The sequence below is a fragment of the Ascidiella aspersa genome, chromosome 2, assembly GCF_963924565.1.
Source record: "Ascidiella aspersa chromosome 2, kaAscAspe10.2, whole genome shotgun sequence".
In the NCBI taxonomy this organism is placed as follows: Eukaryota; Metazoa; Chordata; class Ascidiacea; order Phlebobranchia; family Ascidiidae; genus Ascidiella; species Ascidiella aspersa.
In genome coordinates this window covers 15,480,909-15,503,322 of record NC_139448.1, presented here as the reverse complement: position 1 = coordinate 15,503,322, position 22,414 = coordinate 15,480,909, and the positions used below count along the sequence as shown (strand labels likewise).

The following is a 22,414-nucleotide window of genomic DNA, read 5'->3' as shown; positions in this document are numbered from 1 at the left end:
GGATAGTTGTTGGTTCTCCTTAAAACCTTACGAGATTGCATATATTTGAACAGTCGGCTGTGCATTTATAGTTGCTCTTTACTTGAATTGAGTGACACGTCAGGGTTTTAACTGTAAACACATTTTTAATAAGAATATTTTAAGATGCCAACAAGGGAAACGGGTCTACATTCTGCATATTTCTAACAAAATGTCGATTGCATAACAATCAAACAGCTATACAGATAGCTGCAGTCAACATGACTCAAAACCTAAACGTGCACGGATAACAAGTGCACATTGTGCGCACAAGGTGCACGTTTTGTTTCGTGCACCTATGACAACTGGGCTCTTCCAAGAAAGCAGCAAAAAGGGCAATAGCGCAAGTTGTGATGTCGCGAATAGGAATGGCTGTTCCTGGAATGGGTAATTGGGAATAAAATAACTTAACGGACAACAAATTACTCTTCATAATTACATCAAGTAACATTCAAGTTTAAAATCCAAAAATATTGCGAAGAAGAAACTGGCTTTGGGTAATTTCCGATTCTGTTGGAATATTCCGTATTTATCTTTTTTTATAGTGAGCATGTTAAAGGGTGTTCACGATATCAAACTTCAGGTATTAAAATTATTGAAAAAATATGTTTTTCGTCTTAGTTTAATTCTTATATGTAAGTGATTGTGATGCAAAGAGGATCACTTTTTATAAAGACAGTAATAGGTAACTCAACTTGAATGGTCAAGGGAATATATGGAGCAATGATTAACCTATTTGTTTGTGTGTCGCAGAACTATTCCATCATGAACGCCCCTATACAAGTTGCCTTGGTCGGCATTTGGTAAATCACAATAAACGACGTTTGATATTTATAACGTGCGTTATACTTGTAAAGTTTTCGAAAATAATTTTTCGTTGCTTCGCCACGCCCCTCTGCTGTGCTCTCTTTCCACAAATGAGGTAACGTTCACATATTTGTTGGATGCTTGTTTATACCAACCTATACTTCGCCGCCGATTGTCGATTTATTGTCGCTTAATGCCCGATAGCCCTACTGTCCGATAGCAGGTGTCTTAAAACGGAATACGCCTAATTTGAAATTAGCCCAAAGCATGCTCAACAAATATCACTGAGTCATGCAAATGACTCAGGAACTGCTTGGTCACCGCAGCCATTTCCACTTACTTTGTTGCAGCTCAATGTCAGTGTCATCAAACGAGCCAGAACTTCAGGAGTCGATTCGCAGCACCTTCTTCCCGTGCCAAAGTTTCGTAACCGAACCAATTCTTTTTAATCATAAAAGCGCTTTTTTACCAAAAATAAGAACGTTTATTTAAACTTGAAAAAAAAAACTGTCTAGTAGAAATGCGCATCACTACATCAAAGTGTCTCTCGGTGAGCTGACTTTTGTTTTTTCACACCAAGCTATATAATATTATGTGAATGCTAGCCTATACACAGTTTACTATATCAAAAGCAGGGAGTAGAACCGTTTGACTTTTCCGGTTCAGGTTCAAGGATTTATTCGGAATCCGGTTCAGTTCCGGTTTCGGTTCAGAGGAATTTCAAAGTGACGGTTCAGTTCCGGTTCAACTATCGTTATTTCAAAACCGGTTCATAAAGTTCCGGTTCAGATACAATATAATTTGCGTTAAATCTCAAAATGTGGGTCGATAAATGTAGAGAATAATCTTTTTGTAGAAAGGATTGTAAGTCATCTAATCCAAGTTACGTGACTTATTAAAAAAACAGTTATTGAAATATCTAAAAAATAAAAAAATAAACGATTTTTTCATTCAATATTCATATTTTTTGATAAAATTTTTAACATGGCGTAACTTGACTCTGTAAAATAGAAGTTGTGACGTCATACAGGAGCGAACCGCTTTTATTTACAGGTTCGGGTTCGGTTGAGCTTCAGGTACTTTCAAATTATTCGGTTCAGTTCAGGTTCGGCTCCCTAAAATCTTATAAAATCCGGTTCAGGTTCAGTTACGGTTCGGAAATAATTGACCCAAAACCGGTTCATAAAGTTCCGGTTCGTTTCCGGTTCGACTCCCTGATCAAAAGTAATTGTTGGTTGTCGTGATTGCCGCGATTGTTTTATATTGTGAACAAACAATGGCAATTGGCTGTATAACAAACTTAGTATTTTCTGGCAATTGGCTGAATAACAAATTGAGCTTTTTTGGCAATTGACTGAATAACAATTTTAGTATTTTTTGGGGAGGGCTTGCGTGCCATTTTTTATTAGGTCGTTCCGCTTATTGGACACCCCTGGCGTAGACGATGATCAATCCTTTCCTGTGTTGTTTAACCTCGAATTGAGCGCCTTTTTGTATATTTGCATTTAATATCATTTTAGCCAATTTTGTTTCGCCGTCTCATTGTTCATATCTTCACGTCACCTTGTTCCTTTTAACTGCCCCTCGTGTTGGTCAAAATATCACCCTTATCTTCTTTGTTTTATCACTATTTTGCTAAATAATACAAGTTTGCCGTTTGCTCAGGTTACATCAATTTGCGAAGTTTAAATGGTGTTATATTTAAAAAGTATTTCCGAACAAGTAAGCTTTTAACGTTTGGTTTTCCTTCGTCAAATTTTTCATAAAAAAAAAAATTATTGTCTTGCATTCTGGGATAAGCAATGAACATTACCTTACCTATTTAAAAAAATAATTTTAACTAGTCGAAAAACACATTTTTTAAATAAAATTCCGTTTGCTAGTATGTCATATAATATTCGAAAGGCAGGAAGATTTCGCGGAGCGTGTTCAATACGTAAAAAAATCGCAGAGCTGTTAACGAGTCAATTTCAAAACCTGTCGTCTCATCCTTGTCATTGACAACGTCCCACCTTACACGTTCAGCGTTAAGAGTCAATTCTTAGTTCAAGTATTTCCATAGAAATCCAAATCGTTTGTTAAAAATATTTTAAATCGTGGATGCACAACCTGCGGCCATGTCCATGTTTAAGAAAACACAACTGTTAGCGGACGTACGTCAGGGGTGAAAGTAGAATATTTTTTTACCAGAATAATGAAAATTTCACCGAATCAAAAATGTTGAAACTCATCAAAATGTTTTAAGATGACGTCTATTTAACGCCGTAAAGTAACGTGTAAAACAAGTAAGCTTCAAAAACGCAGGGCTATATTAGATGTGCTGCACAAATATGCAACTGAAATCTTAGTTTAAATACATTCAAAGTAATGGCGGGATAGTCTGGTGAAATCGGCACATGGCCAGGACATTTTTTACCGATATGACAACCTATGCAAAAATTAATTTACCAGAACGTCGTTCGTGATTAAAGTAGCTTTGTTGCAAAATTACAAACCAGTTTCTCCAAACAGCACGCTTCCTAAATCTACCTAACTTGTGACCTAGTATCTGAAACGATATTCAGATAAGCAAAAGTTTTATTAGGCAAAAATCGCTTTCTTTTTGCCTAACATCTCTTTAAAGGAGAAATCACTGTATTGAAACGTTAATTATGGCTAAAGGACGCTATCAATTTATATCGGATCGGCGCCGATTTAGTCACACTAAGGCAAGCTGTATCTTTTCGCCAGACAGGACACAACGGGCCTCCAGCAAAGGGGGTTAGTAAACAATTGTGTATTGGTGAATCAGACAACTTTCCAAAGATCTACATTACGAGTAACTCAGTTCGCACGCATGGTGCTGTAGGCATTGCGACCATAAAACTGCAGGGTCGATGAAATTCATCCCCCGCAGTTCAAACATTTTCTCATTGTGAAGTTTGATTAAAAGTCTGGCCTGGTGTTTGGTCTGGAGGTGGATAGTTGTTGGTTCTCCTTAAAACCTTACGAAATTGCATATATTTGAACAGTCGGCTGCGCATATTTATAGTTGCTCTTTACTTGAATTGAGTGACACGTCAGGGTTTTAACTGTACATATACGATGTGCTATTTGCGGTGGATTGCTGGATGTAGAAATCAGAGTTGTTACAATTGCCAACGTTCAAAGCAAACACGACAAGTACAGATTTGTCGCACCATTCACCAATTAGGAAGCACATTTCAAGGTAACACATTTTTAATAAGAATATTTTAAGATTCCAACAAGGGAAACGTGTCTACATTCTGCATATTTCTAACAAAATGTCGATCGCATAACAATCAAACAGCTATACAGATAGCTGCAGTCAACATGACTCAAAACCTAAACGTGCACGTATGATAAGTGCACATTGTGCGCACAATGTGCACGTTTTGTTTCGTGCACCAATGACAAGTGCACACTGTGCGCACCATGTGCACATTTTGGTTTTGAGTCCGTCTCGTTGCAGTTGGTTGCTAAAAAATCTTTTCAGGTTAAGAAATCAGCTAGTTTTCGTTATCCGCGACCTGTAACATTTTCAGAAAATAAAAAGGCAAATTTTAACGAGGATATTTAATATGGGTTTAGAATTAAATATTTTGAGTCAATATATTAGTATTTAGCGTGGTTTCGACGTTAAACGCATACATAAATTAAGGGCCAAATATTCTAAATTTATTTTGCAAAAAATATTTTTACAAAAAAAGTCCACCGGAGAAATCCTTACGCCTTTGTAAACATTTTGCTTTGAAAAGATTATTCTTATGTTTGCCACAGAGTGACCTTGAAGCATTTTTCACTTGTTAGCACTAAATTAAAAAGGCTGCAGGACGAAGTGTTTCATCCGGATTTACCCCCCACTGAGCTAAGTGCGAAATTAATTTGCGCGAAAGAAATGACAAGAAAAAAGAAACTACATGATCGGCTATATATATTTTCAATAGGACCATTTTAGTGTTGTAACTTATAATTTAGCTATCGTTGATAAAAGGGTAACGACCATTGGAAATAATCTATTATTCGAATTGCCACCTTTACCGTCACCTACCGGCTCTAAAAAATAAAATAAAATCTATTTTTCAAATTGCAAGAGAAATTTATCTTTTCGGGTGTTTTTCTTTTTTTATTTGTTCGCATTGTGTATATTGTTTATGTTTTTCGTTTGTTTTTATCTCTTATGCCAATACAACCCCCTGAGATAGAAAAGGGTAACGACCATGGCTCTGTCACGAAAGTCTATAAGCCCCTAATATTTATGGTTTATTACCAGAAAGCGACTCTGGGGTCATCTAGGCAGATCTATGCCTCCATTTACTGTTTTTTTGGCTCTACTATATTTTGTCCTAAAAAGTGTAGTACCTAAAAAGAGAATTACAACAATTATATTTTGATATATATTTTTTCACTTTGGTAGACTTAGGATTCCTTTTCTAGGCGTAATTGTTCAAAAACTGTATAAAGACATAAAAAGGCGGCAAACACGCATCATACATCAGGCGCGCCGCGACACAAGGACCGTTCAGGGGATTCCCAAGTGTCCGACTGTGATAAGGACCGTTTCTTTTACTGGTCCGCCGAGTCACCAGCAAAGCACACACGGCACTATCGATCATGCAAGGGCAGCTACAGCCGGGCGATAACGTGGGAATTCTGGCGGAGAGCGATGATTTTTCGCCGGCGCCGAACCTATGGATAGACGGCGGCTGCAACGCGACAACTCAGGTCTCGTTCGTCGGGCAGGTCGACAAGCATTTGCCGGGTATTATCTCATCTGTGCGCACGCTCTTGGCACTGAGTCAATACCCACTCGCAACTGCGCTGCTTTTCTATTTGGCCTGTCGTCTTTGGGAAACCAAGTGCTTGGCAAGTCGTGATCGGTCGGCTCCCTGGCCGCTCCCCGACGGTTGCATGGGCTTTCCGTTCGTCGGTGAACTTTTACACTTTTTGTTTCTCGTGAGTATAACTACAGTCTGTGTGTTACTTTGATTATTACGATACAGCAGTGCGACAGGACGTTGAAACGGGCGTTAGCTGTGTGCATTTTTCTGATAAATCACTTTGTGTTAGTATTCATGCATCCTAATGATGTTTAGCTTCATTCTACCTTTTCTTGAAATCTGAACGCCATGAAAGCGCTGTAAAAATAAAGACCCTAAACGTTGCGACAAACAATGCGTTTCTACCATTTTAAAAAGTGGCATCCAGCAATATAACACTTAGCGTGCGTGGCGTTCCAAAATAAAGAAAAGTTAAGTCATACATTTAAATTAATTTGCTATGTATTGGAACAGACCGATTTGCACGCCATGTTATATTCTAATTTGATGGCAGGCTCCGACTCCGCTATGTTTGTCTAAAGACCGCGCGTACACAATCGGAACACTGCCGACGCAATTGACTTTCTCGGCACGTTGGCTTTTATTTGGCATTGTTTTCTTCGAACAGGGGGCGTCCTATCAGCGCAAGCGCTGTCAGCAGTACGGCCACATCTACAGGACCCACCTTTTCGGAAGGCCGTCTGTCGTCGTTATCGGATCTGAAAATGTGCGGCCCATATTGCTCGGCGAAGGTGAAAACTCGTATAAACACTTTTTATATCATTTTTTTATTTTTTTCAAGTAGAAAATCAAACCTGATTAACAATATTAGAGCTTAATCTTTGCCATGAATTCTTTTAACATTTGGATATAAATGTTTGGATGCCGTCTGTAATGAGAACTTTAGGTAATATATACCCTATCCACCGTCCCTTTAATTAATCCAATGGTCGTAGTCTAACGAGTTTCTATTAAGACACTTTTTTTTTCAAAGAGACTTCGTAAACTGCTCTGTTTGGAAGTGAATGGATCCAAAGTCCTAAACAGCCTAGCTGTTTAGTCTTTCCTGTGGCCAACCCTAATACTTAAAGTGACGCGATTCGTCATTTTTTAGGCCAACTAGTGGAAGCTGTTTGGCCGAGCACCACCCGTCGTATCCTTGGAACTCACGGAATCGTAAACGGTGACCGAGAGACCCACGTGAAGATCAAGCGTTTGGCATTGCGAGCCTTCTCTCCCAAATACATCAGTAGATACACGCCCGTGATGAAGGAACGCATCATGAGCCACATTCAGGTTTCGATCAGTTGTAAAAAAAAGATTTACTTGCCCTATAGCTACTTCTCATAATTTTCTGGTGTTAATCCTTAACAGTCATGCTGTTATGTTTTGCGTCGCATGATTTGTAATGTTTCGGTTAGTGTTAGGTCGAAGGTGGTAGCTATCACCTTGTTAACAACTATAACGTTTGGTGACGGATTTTATCTTATATCTATACCTTGAAAGATGCTGAAATCCTATACAATTAATCTTCCAACACTATTATTTGGCGTAAAATAATTGCTAACCGTACCACAAAATTTACGCGTTTGATGTGATTTCTGTCATATACAGGAGTGGCAGACCCGAGAATCTGTAGCACTGTTCGAGGCGTGTACTCAAATGGTTTCCAAAACCATGATGACGGTGTTGCTCGGAATTCTACCAGACGATCCTTATATCCAGAATTATATCAAAGCAGAGGACGACATTGTCAACAGCATTCTGAGCCTGCCAGTAAATCTGCCTGGCTTTAAATTTAGAAAGGTATTACATGCGACGCAGCGTCTAGTCTAACTGACTCCGGTTTGATTGGCGTTTTCTAAGTACTTTCTATTCCTATAACTAGCTAAAATTTGTACAATTTCGACGATTATATCACCTTTAAGCTATCCGTGCCACGTTAACTGTTTTATAATGTTAAAGTGCGACTGTTTTGTGATGTAAGGTAAGTGACGTGTAATTTAACGTTATCGATATTTTACATACTTTTATTGCGATAGAAATAATAACGATTTTAGTCTCATCACGGATTAGCGGTTGAACGTTATTTTACCAGGATGCTTATGGATTTGTTACAGGGCCTAATGGCGCAAAAGTACATTTTCGACAAGGTCGAGTCCGATCTAAGGCGAAAACTTGACTCGTCCGACGAGGAGTTATTTCAAACCTTTGAGGGAGGGGAGAGGTATGAAAGCGTCCTGGTCAATATTCTAAAGCTTGCTCGACTGGAACAAGTAGAAGTCACATTAAAGAACTTACAAAATCTATCGCTGGAATTTATTTTTGCCGGATCACAAAGCATCCGGTGTTCCTCTTCTTCTCTTGTTCTTCATATTTGTAAACACCCAGAGGTGAGGATGACGTATTTATTTCGCGTTGTTTTTCGTCTATCATGTGAAATGTAAATGTGTTTGAAAAAAGCACTTTTAACCTCTTATTGCGCAATTGGAAAACTATAGCGGCTGCACAATGGTAAAATAAGGCATATGAATGAACAGGTGATGGAGAGATTAAGAAAAGAAATCCGATCCAGCGGTTTGTGGGACGTACCTCTGGAGCAACTCGGTCATCGAGAAATAGAAGCCCTTCCCTTTCTACGTAATGTCGTCTATGAAACGTTGCGCGTCACACCAACCATTCCAGGAGCGGTCCGTGTTGCCCTTAAGACATTCGAGCTCGGGGTAAGTCGTATGTTGCGTGTTTGTAAGTTTAGGCGGGCAATACTCCCAACAGTGTGTAGTCAGTGATTTACCTCCTAGATTGTCAATGTAAAAAACGTCTTAACCGTCTTATCACAGGGTTACCAGATCCCTAAAGGCTGGCAGGTAGTGTACAGCATCAGGTACACGCACGAAAAGGCAGCCGGCAAGATTTTGTACGACGACCAGCGCAGCGAGTTCGACCCAGATGAATACTTCGGCAAGCTCGCCGCAGACAAATCCCGATCAAAAGGTGACGAAACGACCGGGAAAACAGCGGACTCTGCTTCCTCCTCCTCCGCTTACGGCTTTATCCCGTTCGGCAAGGGAGCGAGGATGTGCGCTGGGAAGAACTACGGCCTCCTGTTCCTTCGCGTTTTCCTCTTCCAGCTGGCCCGGACGGTGGATGTAAGTTTGGTTGGAAGCGACGCTCGGATGGAAACCTGCCCGATGATGCGACCTCACAAGTCGGTCAAAATACGAGTTCGGCCAATACAAAATTTGGAAGCAACATGAGACCGCCAAAACCTACGTTTGGCAGTCGATTTATTTATTTTAAAACATGAAGCGATTTTTTTAATTGATTGCATTTAACTGAAGGTGGTATTTGAAAACCTTCTTTTATTGATGAACGGATTGTTGTTACATACAGACACATATAGTGTTTTTTAATGTTATAAGTTGGTATGTAAAAACGTATTTAACATACTAGCTTTAATTAACATTAAAAATATTTATTTTAAAACAGGCTGTGTTTGTTTTGTGTAATTTTGAAGTGTTAAAAACGTGTTGTGTTATTTTGAAGTTGTAAAGCGATTTATACTACAAATACTGTTTAAAAACAAACTTTCAAACATAAACTGGACTGACTTATTGTTATAATTTAGTCCTGTTTCAGGCTCACACTTTCTGCAAAACTAGCTGAGAAGTATTTTATGGATACAACGCTTATAAAAATCCATATAGCTTTTTTTTGTCATTCGTCTGTCGCAAATACTCGGCTTAGCGCGTTTTCACCTAAAACAGGACAAAAACAATAGTTTTGAAAAAGTTCTATGAAACTTTTGAATAAGAAAAGGCAACAGCGACAATAAACAAAGGTCATAAAAGACATTAAAATTGTCTCGCTGCACGACAAAGTGAAGCACCAAAATAAACACAAGACTTGGCAGCTGACGCATTGTGCACGATTGGTAGTAGAGGAGTCACACCCGTTGACCAAAGTCCGACTTTCTACATTTTTCAACAAACTTACTTTCTGTAATTGAAAATCCATTCGATGGGCGAAACGTTTAACGAGGACCAGGGCCGATCAGGAGTTCAAAAAGAAAACAAAACCATTCAGTAGACCGGCAATTTCGATAAAACGCGCATCTACTCGTCGTTGAATCCCATTTCGAGATCGTCGTCATCTTCTTCGTCGCTAGCGTTCATCATGTAGGGCGGGAAAAACTTAGCGGCGGTGGCGTGAACGACCTGCGACGAGGCGTAGCTCGGCGGAGGCGCCTGCTGCTGCTGTTGCTTGTAGGCCGCCTTTGTGACAGGGGCGATATTGTGGCCTCTGAAGGTTGTCGGGCACTGCTCCGGCACGCCGGGTTGCAGCGAATGCACGCCAGACACCACAGTCTTTGCTCGCACCTCTTTACCAGCGGAGCTAGGCCCTGAGTTCATCTGAATCGCCATGAGCGCCTTTATGGTGAAGGCGGCGTGCATTGATATTGGGGCCTGTTGCTGTTGTAGTGGCTCTGTGACAGTGGCTGCGTGTGGCGGTTGCGCATCTGCAGAGCTCAAAATCGTCGGTTGTTGTTGCGGTTGCCTGTCGCCGCCCGATGCCGCAAAGACGCGGTTTATGGAGGCGCCAGCTCGCTGTGATGATGGCAGCAGAGAGCTGGATGGCTTAAGCTGCGTAAACACAGGTGATTTTGGTTGAATGGGTAACCCCGCACTACATAGCCCACCCACATTACCCTGATTATGGAAAGGCAGTTTCAATACCATAGTTTGGCCCGAATCTTTCCGATTGGCCACGATCGATTTGTGACACAAAATAGAGATAAATTGAGATATACAAAACCTATTTTGTTTTCAAAACCACATTGGCACATCCAACACATATAGCAGCTAAAAAATTTAACGATTAGGAATGCTGTGGTTTCGCAAAAACTTTGCAGTAATACGTTTTATTAAACAGGCCAAGATATTGATTATTACAGACAAACAACAAAAAATATATCATAATAATATATATCCATAGCGAAAACAAAATATTTTTTTTATCTCGTAAAAATTGGCTTCAGTTTGGCAAAAAAAGTTTTTTTATGTGCAAAACAGTAAACACAAGTACACAAGTCAAGGTCTCAAACCTCCTTTGGTGATAACCTTGTGAATGCTGGTAGCCTACACCAGTTTTTCCGAAACGGTCCGAACGTTAGCCCCGACGCTGACCAGCTGTTAACAAAAGTAAAAATAAATAACTTACAAACACGACTGGGTTAAACTTCTCGGTGCAACTGAGGCTTACCTTTGGGGTGACCGGTTTGAGGAATGCAGTGGCGGTGCAAACAGGTACCGTGAGTGTTTTCGAGACTCCTGTAGACTTAAGTTGTGACATTTGGCTCGTCAGGATGTTGTTGCCAATCTCGAGGAATTTAGCCTAGGGAAAGATTTACATATATTAAAGTGCTATTTTAACCCAAATAAGATATTTTGTGTTGTATCTCCAGTGAACTTACAAATGGAATTACGATTTGCGATGAAAACGGAAAACAACTGGGCTCTTCCATGAAAGAAGCAATAAAGGCAATAGCGCAAGTTACAATGTCGCGGATAGGAATGGCTGTTCCTGGAATGGGTAATTGGGAATAAAATAACTTAACGGACAACAAGTTACTTTTCATAATTACATCAAGTAACTTTCAGGTTTAAAATCCAAAAATATTGCGAAGGAGAAAACTGGCTTTGGATAATTTCCGATTTTGCTGGAATATTCCGTATTTATCTTTACCAATGTGTATCGGCCACTTTCTAAATGGATTTTGTAAAATAGAAAAATGTCGCTAAGGGTAGCATGTTTGAAGATTGTATATAATAAGTGTAGCATGTTTGAAGATTGTATATAATAACGATATTAATAATTAAACCAAAAATTTGTATTGCTTTTCAGTTGGTCCACCTATAATAATGAATCGTTTGGTAAAAGGAAAGTTCCTTAAGGTAAGATATTATTTACCTCTTACCTTTTTTATAGTGAGCATGTTAAAGTGTGTTCACGATATTAAACTTCAGGTATTAAAATTATTGAAAACATATTTTTTTCGTCTTAGTTTAATTCTTATATGTAAGTGATTGTGATGCAAAGAGGATCACTTTTTATAAAGACAGTAATAGGTAACTCAACTTGAATGGTCAAGGGAATATATGGAGCAATGATTAACCTATTTGTTTGTGTGTCGCAGAACTATCCCATCATGAACGCCCCTATACAAGTTGCCTTGGTTGGCATTTGGTAAGTCACAATAAACGACGTTTGATATTTATAACGTGCGTTATACTTTTTCGAAAATAATTTTTCGTTATTTCAGCCTCTGCTTCGCCACGCCCCTCTGCTGTGCTCTCTTTCCCCAAATGAGGTAATGTTCACATATTTGTTGGATGCTTGTTTATACCAACCTATACTTCGCCGCCGATTATCGATTTATTGTCGCTTAATGCCCGATAGCCCTACTGTCCGTGGGCAGGTGTCTTAAAACGCAATACGCCTAATTTGAACATAGCCCAAAGCATGCTCAACAAATATCACTGAGTCATGCAAATGACTCAGGAACTGCTTGGTCACCGCCGCCATTTCCACTTACTTTGTTGCAGCTCAATGTCAGTGTCATCACTCGAGCCAGAACTTCAGGAGTCGATTCGCAGCAGCCACCCTAACATGGATCTGTAATGTTTCAAAAAGGGCCTATAAGCGTAGATGATCAATCCTTTCCTGTGTTGTTTAACCTCGAATTGAGCGCCTTTTTGTATTTTTGCATTTAATATCATTTTAGCCAATTTTGTTTCGCCGTCTCATTGTTCATATCTTCACGTCACCTTGTTCCTTTTAACTGCCCCTCGTGTTGGTCAAAATATCACCCTTATCTTCTTTGTTTTATCACTATTTTGCTAAATAATACAAGTTTGCCGTTTGCTCAGGTTCCATCAATTTGCGAAGTTTAAATGGTGTTATATTTAAAAAGTATTTTCTAACAAGTAAGCTTTTAACGTTTGGTTTTCCTTCGTCAAATTTTTCATAAAAAAAAAAATTATTGTCTCGCATTCTGGGATAAGCAAAGAACATCACCTTACCTATTTAAAACAATAATTTTAACTAGTCGAAAAACACATTTTTTAAATAAAAAAATTCTGTTTGCTAGTATGTCATATAATATTCGAAAGGCAGGAAGATTTCGCGGAGCGTGTTCAATACGTAAAAAAATCGCAGAGCTGTTAACGAGTCAATTTCAAAACCTGTCGTCTCATTCTTGTCATTGACAACGTCCCACCTTACACGTTCAGCGTTAAGAGTCAATTTTTAGTTCAAGTATTTTCATAGAAATCCAAATCGTTTGTTAAAAATACTTTAAATCATGGATGCACAACCTGCGGCCGTGTCCATGTTTAAGAAAACAAAACAGTTAGCGGACGTACGTCAGGGGTGAAAGTAGACTATTTTTTTACCAGAATAATGAAAATTTCACCGATCCAAAAATGTTGAAACTCATCAAAATGTTTTAAGATGACGTCTATTTAACGCCGTAAAGTAACGTGTAAAACAAGTAAGCTTCAAAAACGCAGGGCTACATTAGATGTGCTGCAAAAATATGCAACTGAAATCTTAGTTTAAATACATTCAAAGTAATGGCGGGATGGTCTGGTGAAATCGGCATATGGCCAGGCAGGTTAAGCAAGGACATTTTTTACCGATATGACAACCTATGCAAAAATTGTTTTACCAGAACATCGTTCGTGATTAAAGTAACTTTGTTGCATAATTACAAACCAGTTTCTCCAAACAGAACGCTTCCTAAATTTACCTAACTTGTGACCTAGTATCTGAAACGATATTCAGATAAGCAAAAGTTGAAACGCTCAAAGATAATTTTACAGTTTATTGGGCAAAAATCGCTTTTTTTTGCCTAACATCTCTTTAAAGGTAGAAATCACTGTATTGAAACGCTAATTATGGCTAAAAGTTCTTTAACAATTTGTATCGGATCGGCGCCGATACAGTCACACTAAGGCAAGCTGTAACTTTTCGCCAGACAGGACACAACGGGCCTCCAGCAAAGGGGGTTAGTAGACAATTGTGTACTTGGTGAATCAGACAACTTTCCAAAGATCTACATTGCGAGTAACTCAGTTCGCACGCATGGTGCTGTAGGCATTGCGACCATAAAACTGCAGGGTCGATGAAATTCATCCCACGCAGTTCAAACATTTTCTCATTGTAAAGTTTGATTAAATATCTGGCCTGGTGTTTGGTCTGGAGGTGGATAGTTGTTGGTTCTCCTTAAAACCTTACGAGATTGCATATATTTGAACAGTCGGCTGTGCATTTATAGTTGCTCTTTACTTGAATTGAGTGACACGTCAGGGTTTTAACTGTAAACACATTTTTAATAAAAATATTTTAAGATGCCAACAAGGGAAACGGGTCTACATTCTGCATATTTCTAACAAAATGTCGATCGCATAACAATCAAACAGCTATACAGATAGCTGCAGTCAACATGACTCAAAACCTAAACGTGCACGTATGACAAGTGCACATTGTGCGCACAAGGTGCACGTTTTGTTTCGTGCACCTATGACAACTGGGCTCTTCCAAGAAAGCAGCAAAAAGGGCAATAGCGCAAGTTGCGATGTCGCGAATAGGAATGGCTGTTCCTGGAATGGGTAATTGGGAATAAAATAACTTAACGGACAACAAGTTACTCTTCATAATTACATCAAGTAACATTCAAGTTTAAAATCCAAAAATATTGCGAAGAAGAAACTGGCTTTGGGTAATTTCCGATTCTGTTGGAATATTCCGTATTTATCTTTTTTTATAGTGAGCATGTTAAAGGGTGTTCACGATATCAAACTTCAGGTATTAAAATTATTGAAAAAATATGTTTTTCGTCTTAGTTTAATTCTTATATGTAAGTGATTGTGATGCAAAGAGGATCACTTTTTATAAAGACAGTAATAGGTAACTCAACTTGAATGGTCAAGGGAATATATGGAGCAATGATTAACCTATTTGTTTGTGTGTCGCAGAACTATTCCATCATGAACGCCCCTATACAAGTTGCCTTGGTCGGCATTTGGTATGTCACAATAAACGACGTTTGATATTTATAACGTGCGTTATACTTGTAAAGTTTTCGAAAATAATTTTTCGTTGCTTCAGCCTCTGCTTCGCCACGCCCCTCTGCTGTGCTTTCTTTCCACAAATGAGGTAACGTTCACATATTTGTTGGATGCTTGTTTATACCAACCTCAACCTATACTTCGCCGCCGATTATCGATTTATTGTCGCTTAATGCCCGATAGCCCTACTGTCCGATGGCAGGTGTCTTAAAACGGAATACGCCTAATTTGAAATTAGCCCAAAGCATGCTCAACAAATATCACTGAGTCATGCAAATGACTCAGGAACTGCTTGGTCACCACCGCCATTTCCATTTACTTTGTTGCAGCTCAATGTCAGTGTCATCAATCGAGCCAGAACTTCAGGAGTCGATTCGCAGCACCTCCTTCCCGTGCCAAAGTTTCGTAACCGAACCAATTCTTTTTAATCATAAGAGCGCTTTTTTACCAAAAATAAGAACGTTTATTTAAACTTGAAAAAAAAAAGTCTAGTAGAAATGCGCATCACTACATCAAAGTGTCTCTCGGTGAGCTGACTTTTGTTTTTTCACACCAAGCTGTATAATATTATGTGAATGCTAGCCTATACACAGTTTACTATATAAAAAGCAGGGAGTCGAACCGTTTGACTTTTCCGGTTTAGGTTCGGTTCAGGTTCAAGGAATTATTCGGAATCCGGTTCAGTTCCGGTTTCGGTTCAGAGGAATTTAAAAGTTACGGTTCAGCTCCGGTTCAACTATCGTTATTTCAAAACCGGTTCATAAAGTTCCGGTTCAGATACAATATAATTTGCGTTAAATCTCAAAATGTGGGTCGATAAATGTAGAGAATAATCTTTTTGTAGAAAGGATTGTAAGTCATCTAATCCAAGTTACGTGACTTATTAAAAAAACAGTTATTGAAACATCTAAAAAATAAAAAAATAAACGATTTTTTCATTCAATATTCATATTTTTTCATAAAATTTTCAACATGGCGTAACTTGACTCTGTAAAATAGAAGTTGTGACGTCATACAGGAGCGAACCGCTTTTATTTACAGGTTCGGGTTCGGTTAAGCTTCAGGTACTTTCAAATTGGCGGTTCAGTTCAGGTTCGGCTCCCTAAAATCTTATAAAATCCGGTTCAGGTTCAGTTACGGTTCAGAAAAAATTGACCCAAAACCGGTTCATAAAGTTCCACAATGTGCACGTTTTGTTTCGTGCACCTATGATAAGTGCACATTGTGCGCACAATGTGCACGTTTTGTTTCGTGCACGGATGACAAGTGCACATTGTGCGCACAAGGTGCACGTTTTGTTTCGTGCACCTATGACAACTGGGCTCTTCCAAGAAAGCAGCAAAAAGGGCAATAGCGCAAGTTGTGATGTCGCGAATAGGAATGGCTGTTCCTGGAATGGGTAATTGGGAATAAAATAACTTAACGGACAACAAGTTACTCTTCATAATTACATCAAGTAACATTCAAGTTTAAAATCCAAAAATATTGCGAAGAAGAAACTGGCTTTGGGTAATTTCCGATTCTGTTGGAATATTCCGTATTTATCTGTTTTTATAGTGAGCATGTTAAAGGGTGTTCACGATATCAAACTTCAGGTATTAAAATTATTGAAAAAATATGTTTTTCGTCTTAGTTTAATTCTTATATGTAAGTGATTGTGATGCAAAGAGGATCACTTTTTATAAAGACAGTAATAGGTAACTCAACTTGAATGGTCAAGGGAATATATGGAGCAAAGATTAACCTATTTGTTTGTGTGTCGCAGAACTATCCCATCATGAACGCCCCTATACAAGTTGCCTTGGTCGGCATTTGGTAAATCACAATAAACGACGTTTGATATTTATAACGTGCGTTATACTTGTAAAGTTTTCGAAAATAATTTTTCGTTGCTTCAGCCTCTGCTTCGCCACGCCCCTCTGCTGTGCTCTCTTTCCACAAATGAGGTAACGTTCACATATTTGTTGGATGCTTGTTTCTACCAAACTATACTTCGCCGCCGATTGTCGATTTATTGTCGCTTAATGCCCGATAGCCCTACTGTCCGATAGCAGGTGTAAAAAATGTTGAAACTCATCAAAATATTTTAAGATGACGTCTATTTAACGCCGTAAAGTAACGTGTAAAACAAGTAAGCTTCAAAAACGCAGGGCTATATTAGATGTGCTGCAAAAATATGCAACTGAAATCTTAGTTTAAATACATTCAAAGTAATGGCGGGATGCTCTGGTGAAATCGGCACATGGCCAGGCATGTTAAGCAAGGACATTTTTTACCGATATGACAACCTATGCAAAAATTATTTTACCAGAACATCGTTCGTGATTAAAGTAACTTTGTTGCATAATTACAAACCAGTTTCTCCAAACAGAACGCTTCCTAAATTTACCTAACTTGTGACCTAGTATCTGAAACGATATTCAGATAAGCAAAAGTTGAAACGCCCAAAGATAATTTTACAGTTTATTGGGCAAAAATCGTTTTTTTTTTGCCTAACATCTCTTTAAAGGTAGAAATCACTGTATTGAAACGCTAATTATGGCAAAAAATTCTTTAACAATTTGTATCGGATCGGCGCCGATACAGTCACACTAAGGCAAGCTGTAACTTTTCGCCAGACAAGACACAACGGGCCTCCAGCAAAGGGGGTTAGTAGACAATTGTGTACTTGGTGAATCAGACAACTTTCCAAAGATCTACATTGCGAGTAACTCAGTTCGCACGCATGGTGCTGTAGGCATAGCGACCATAAAACTGCAGGGTCGATGAAATTCATCCCACGCAGTTCAAACATTTTCTCATTGTGAAGTTTGATTAAAAGTCTGGCCTGGTGTTTGGTCTGGAGGTGGATAGTTGTTGATTCTCCTTAAAACCTTACGAGATTGCATATATTTGAACAGTCGGCTGTGCATTTATAGTTGCTCTTTACTTGAATTGAGTGACACGTCAGGGTTTTAACTGTAAACACATTTTTAATAAGAATATTTTAAGATGCTAACAAGGGAAACGGGTCTACATTCTGCATATTTCTAACAAAATGTCGATTGCATAACAATCAAACAGCTATACAGATAGCTGCAGTCAACAGGACTAAAAACCTAAACGTGCACGTATGATAAGTGCACATTGTGCGCACAATGTGCACGTTTTGTTTCGTGCACGGATGACAACTGGGCTCTTCCAAGAAAGCAGCCAAAAGTGCAATAGCGCAAGTTGTGATGTCGCGAATAGGAATGGCTGTTCCTGGAATGGGTAATTGGGAATAAAATAACTTAACGGACAACAAGTTACTCTTCATAATTACATCAAGTAACATTCAAGTTTAAAATCCAAAAATATTGCGAAGAAGAAACTGGCTTTGGGTAATTTCCGATTCTGTTGGAATATTCCGTATTTATCTGTTTTTATAGTGAGCATGTTAAAGGGTGTTCACGATATCAAACTTCAGGTATTAAAATTATTGAAAAAATATGTTTTTCGTCTTAGTTTAATTCTTATATGTAAGTGATTGTGATGCAAAGAGGATCACTTTTTATAAAGACAGTAATAGGTAACTCAACTTGAATGGTTAAGGGAATATATGGAGCAAAGATTAACCTATTTGTTTGTGTGTCGCAGAACTATCTCATCATGAACGCCCCTATACAAGTTGCCTTGGTCGGCATTTGGTAAATCACAATAAACGACGTTTGATATTTATAACGTGCGTTATACTTGTAAAGTTTTCGAAAATAATTTTTCGTTGCTTCAGCCTCTGCTTCGCTACGCCCCTCTGCTGTGCTCTCTTTCCACAAATGAGGTAACGTTCACATATTTGTTGGATGCTTGTTTATACCAACCTATACTTCGCCGCCGATTGTCGATTTATTGTCGCTTAATGCCCGATAGCCCTACTGTCCGATAGCAGGTGTCTTAAAACGGAATACGCCTAATTTGAAATTAGCCCAAAGCATGCTCAACAAATATCACTGAGTCATGCAAATGACTCAGGAACTGCTTGGTCACCGCAGCCATTTCCATTTACTTTGTTGCAGCTCAATGTCAGTGTCATCAATCGAGCCAGAACTTCAGGAGTCGATTCGCAGCACCTTCTTCCCGTGCCAAAGTTTCGTAACCGAACCAATTCTTTTTAATCATAAAAGCGCTTTTTTACCAAAAATAAGAACGTTTATTTAAACTTGAAAAAAAAAACTGTCTAGTAGAAATGCGCATCACTTCATCAAAGTGTCTCTCGGTGAGCTGACTTTTGTTTTTTCACACCAAGCTATATAATATTATGTGAATGCTAGTCTATACACAGTTTACTATATCAAAAGCAGGGAGTCGAACCGTTTGACTTTTGCGGTTCAGGTTCGGTTCAGGTTCAAGGATTTATTCGGAATCCGGTTCAGTTCCGGTTTCGGTTCAGAGGAATTTAAAAGTTACGGTTCAGCTCCGGTTCAACTATCGTTATTTCAAAACCGGTTCATAAAGTTCCGGTTCAGATACAATATAATTTGCGTTAAATCTCAAAATGTGGGTCGATAAATGTAGAGAATAATCTTTTTGTAGAAAGGATTGTAAGTCATCTAATCCAAGTTACGTGACTTATTAAAAAAACAGTTATTGAAATATCTAAAAAATAAAAAAATAAACGATTTTTTGATTCAATATTCATATTTTTTCATAAAATTTTTAACATGGCGTAACTTGACTCTGTAAAATAGAAGTTGTGACGTCATACAGGAGCGAACCGCTTTTATTTACAGGTTCGGGTTCGGTTAAGCTTCAGGTACTTTCAAATTATTCGGTTCAGTTCAGGTTCGGCTCCCTAAAATCTTATAAAATCCGGTTCAGGTTCAGTTACGGTTCGGAAAAAATTGACCCAAAACAGGTTCATAAAGTTCCGGTTCGTTTCCGGTTCGACTCCCTGATCAAAAGTAATTGTTGGGTGTCGTGATTGCCGCGATTGTTTTATGTTGTGAACAAACAATGACAATTGGCTGTATAACAAACTTAGTATTTTCTGCCAATTGGCTGAATAACAAATTGAGCTTTTTTGGCAATTGGCTGAATAACAATTTTAGTATTTTTTGGGGAGGGCTTGCGTGCCATTTTTTATTAGGTCGTTCCGCTTATTGGACATCCCTGGCGTAGACGATGATCAATCCTTTCCTGTGTTGTTTAACCTCGAATTGAGCGCCGTTTTGTATATTTGCATTTAATATCATTTTAGCCAATTTTGTTTCGCCGTCTCATTGTTCATATCTTCACGTCACCTTGTTCCTTTTAACTGCCCCTCGTGTTGGTCAAAATATCACCCTTATCTTCTTTGTTTTATCACTATTTTGCTAAATAATACAAGTTTGCCGTTTGCTCAGGTTACATCAATTTGCGAAGTTTAAATGGTGTTATATTTAAAAAGTATTTCCTAACAAGTAAGCTTTTAACGTTTGGTTTTCCTTCGTCAAATTTTTCATAAAAAAAAAAAATTATTGTCTCGCATTCTGGGATAAGCAATCAACATTACCTTACCTATTTAAAAAAATAATTTTAACTAGTCGAAAAACACATTTTTTAAATAAAATTCCGTTTGCTAGTATGTCATATAATATTCGAAAGGCAGGAAGATTTCGCGGAGCGTGTTCAATACGTAAAAAAATCGCAGAGCTGTTAACGAGTCAATTTCAAAACCTGTCGTCTCAGTCTTGTCATTGACAACGTCCCACCTTACACGTTCAGCGTTAAGAGTCAATTCTTAGTTCAAGTATTTCCATAGAAATCCAAATCGTTAGTTAAAAATATTTTAAATCGTGGATGCACAACCTGCGGCCATGTCCATGTTTAAGAAAACAAAACTGTTAGCGGACGTACGTCAGGTGTGAAAGTAGAATATTTTTTTACCAGAATAATGAAAATTTCACCGAATCAAAAATGTTGAAACTCATCAAAATATTTTAAGATGATGTCTATTTAACGCCGTAAAGTAACGTGTAAAACAAGTAAGCTTCAAAAACGCAGGGCTATATGAGATGTGCTGCACAAATATGCAACTGAAATCTTAGTTTAAATACATTCAAAGTAATGGCGGGATAGTCTGGTGAAATCGGCACATGGCCAGGACATTATTTACCGATATGACAAACTATGCAAAAATTAATTTACCAGAACGTCGTTCGTGATTAAAGTAGCTTTGTTGCATAATTACAAACCAGTTTCTCCAAACAGCACGCTTCCTAAATCTACCTAACTTGTGACCTAGTATCTGAAACGATATTCAGATAAGCAAAAGTTGAAACGCCCAAAGATAATTTTACAGTTTATTGGGCAAAAATCGTTTTTTTTGCCTAACATCTCTTTAAAGGTAGAAATCACTGTATTGAAACGCTAATTATGGCTAAAAGCCATCTCTTCTTTAACAATTTGTATCGGATCGGCGCCGATACAGTCACACTAAGGCAAGCTGGAACTTTTCGCCAGACAGGACACAACGGGCCTCCAGCAAAGGGGGTTAGTAGACAATTGTGTATTGGTGAATCAGACAACTTTCCAAAGATCTACATTACGAGTAACTCAGTTCGCACGCATGGTGCTGTAGGCATTGCGACCATAAAACTGCAGGGTCGATGAAATTCATCCCACGCAGTTCAAACATTTACTCATTGTGAAGTTTGATTAAAAGTCTGGCCTGGTGTTTGGTCTGGAGGTGGATAGTTGTTGATTCTCCTTAAAACCTTACGAAATTGCATATATTTGAACAGTCGGCTGCGCATATTTATAGTTGCTCTTTACTTGAATTGAGTGACACGTTAGGGTTTTAACTGTACATATACGATGTGCTATTTGCGGTGGATTGCTGGATGTAGAAATCGGAGTTGTTACAATTGCCAACGTTCGAAGCAAACACGACAAGTACAGATTTGTCGCACCATTTACCAATTAGGAAGCACATTTCAAGGTAACACATTTTTAATAAGAATATTTTAAGATGCCAACAAGGGAAACGGGTCTACATTCTGCATATTTCTAACAAAATGTCGATCGCATAACAATCAAACAGCTATACAGATAGCTGCAGTCAACATGACTCAAAACCTAAACGTGCACGTATGATAAGTGCACATTGTGCGCACAATGTGCACGTTTTGTTTCGTGCACCAATGACAAGTGCACATTGTGCGCACCATGTGCACATTTTGGTTTTGAGTCCGTCTCGTTGCAGTTGGTTGCTAAAAAAACTTTTCAGGTTAAGAAATCAGCTAGTTTTCGTTATCCGCGACCTGTAACATTTTCAGAAAATAAAAAGGCAAATTTTAACGAGGATGTTTAATATGGGTTTAGAATTAAATATTTTGAGTCAATATATTAGTATTTAGCGTGGTTTCGACGTTAAACGCATACATAAATTAAGGGCCAAATATTCTAAATTTATTTTGCAAAAAATATTTTTACAAAAAAAGTCCACCGGAGAAATCCTTACGTCTTTGTAAACATTTTGCTTTGTAAAGATTATTCTTATGTTTGCCACAGAGTGACCTTGAAGCATTTTTCACTTGTTAGCACTAAATTAAAAAGGCTGCAGGACGAAGTGTTTCATCCGGATTTACCCCCCACTGAGCTAAGTGCGAAATTAATTTGCGCGAAAGAAATGACAAGAAA

At 38.4% G+C, this 22,414-nt stretch overlaps 2 protein-coding genes across 2 annotated transcripts; both read left to right on the top strand.

Annotated features, from left to right (window-relative positions):
- Positions 1-5,439: 5,439 nt before the first annotated feature.
- On the top strand, positions 5,440-8,902 carry LOC146163928 (cytochrome P450 26A1-like). The gene is made up of 7 exons (XM_083380633.1): positions 5,440-5,781; positions 6,274-6,397; positions 6,760-6,941; positions 7,260-7,451; positions 7,766-8,038; positions 8,186-8,368; positions 8,486-8,902. The coding sequence occupies exons 1-7, from the start codon at positions 5,440-5,442 to the stop codon at positions 8,900-8,902; spliced, it is 1,713 nt and encodes a 570-aa protein (XP_083236759.1).
- Positions 8,903-11,554: 2,652 nt separating this feature from the next.
- Positions 11,555-12,364, top strand: LOC146163927 (sideroflexin-1-like). The gene is made up of 4 exons (XM_083383156.1): positions 11,555-11,599; positions 11,842-11,891; positions 11,968-12,015; positions 12,251-12,364. The coding sequence occupies exons 1-4, from the start codon at positions 11,567-11,569 to the stop codon at positions 12,324-12,326; spliced, it is 207 nt and encodes a 68-aa protein (XP_083239282.1). The 5' UTR covers positions 11,555-11,566; the 3' UTR covers positions 12,327-12,364.
- The last annotated feature ends 10,050 nt before the right edge of the window (positions 12,365-22,414 follow it).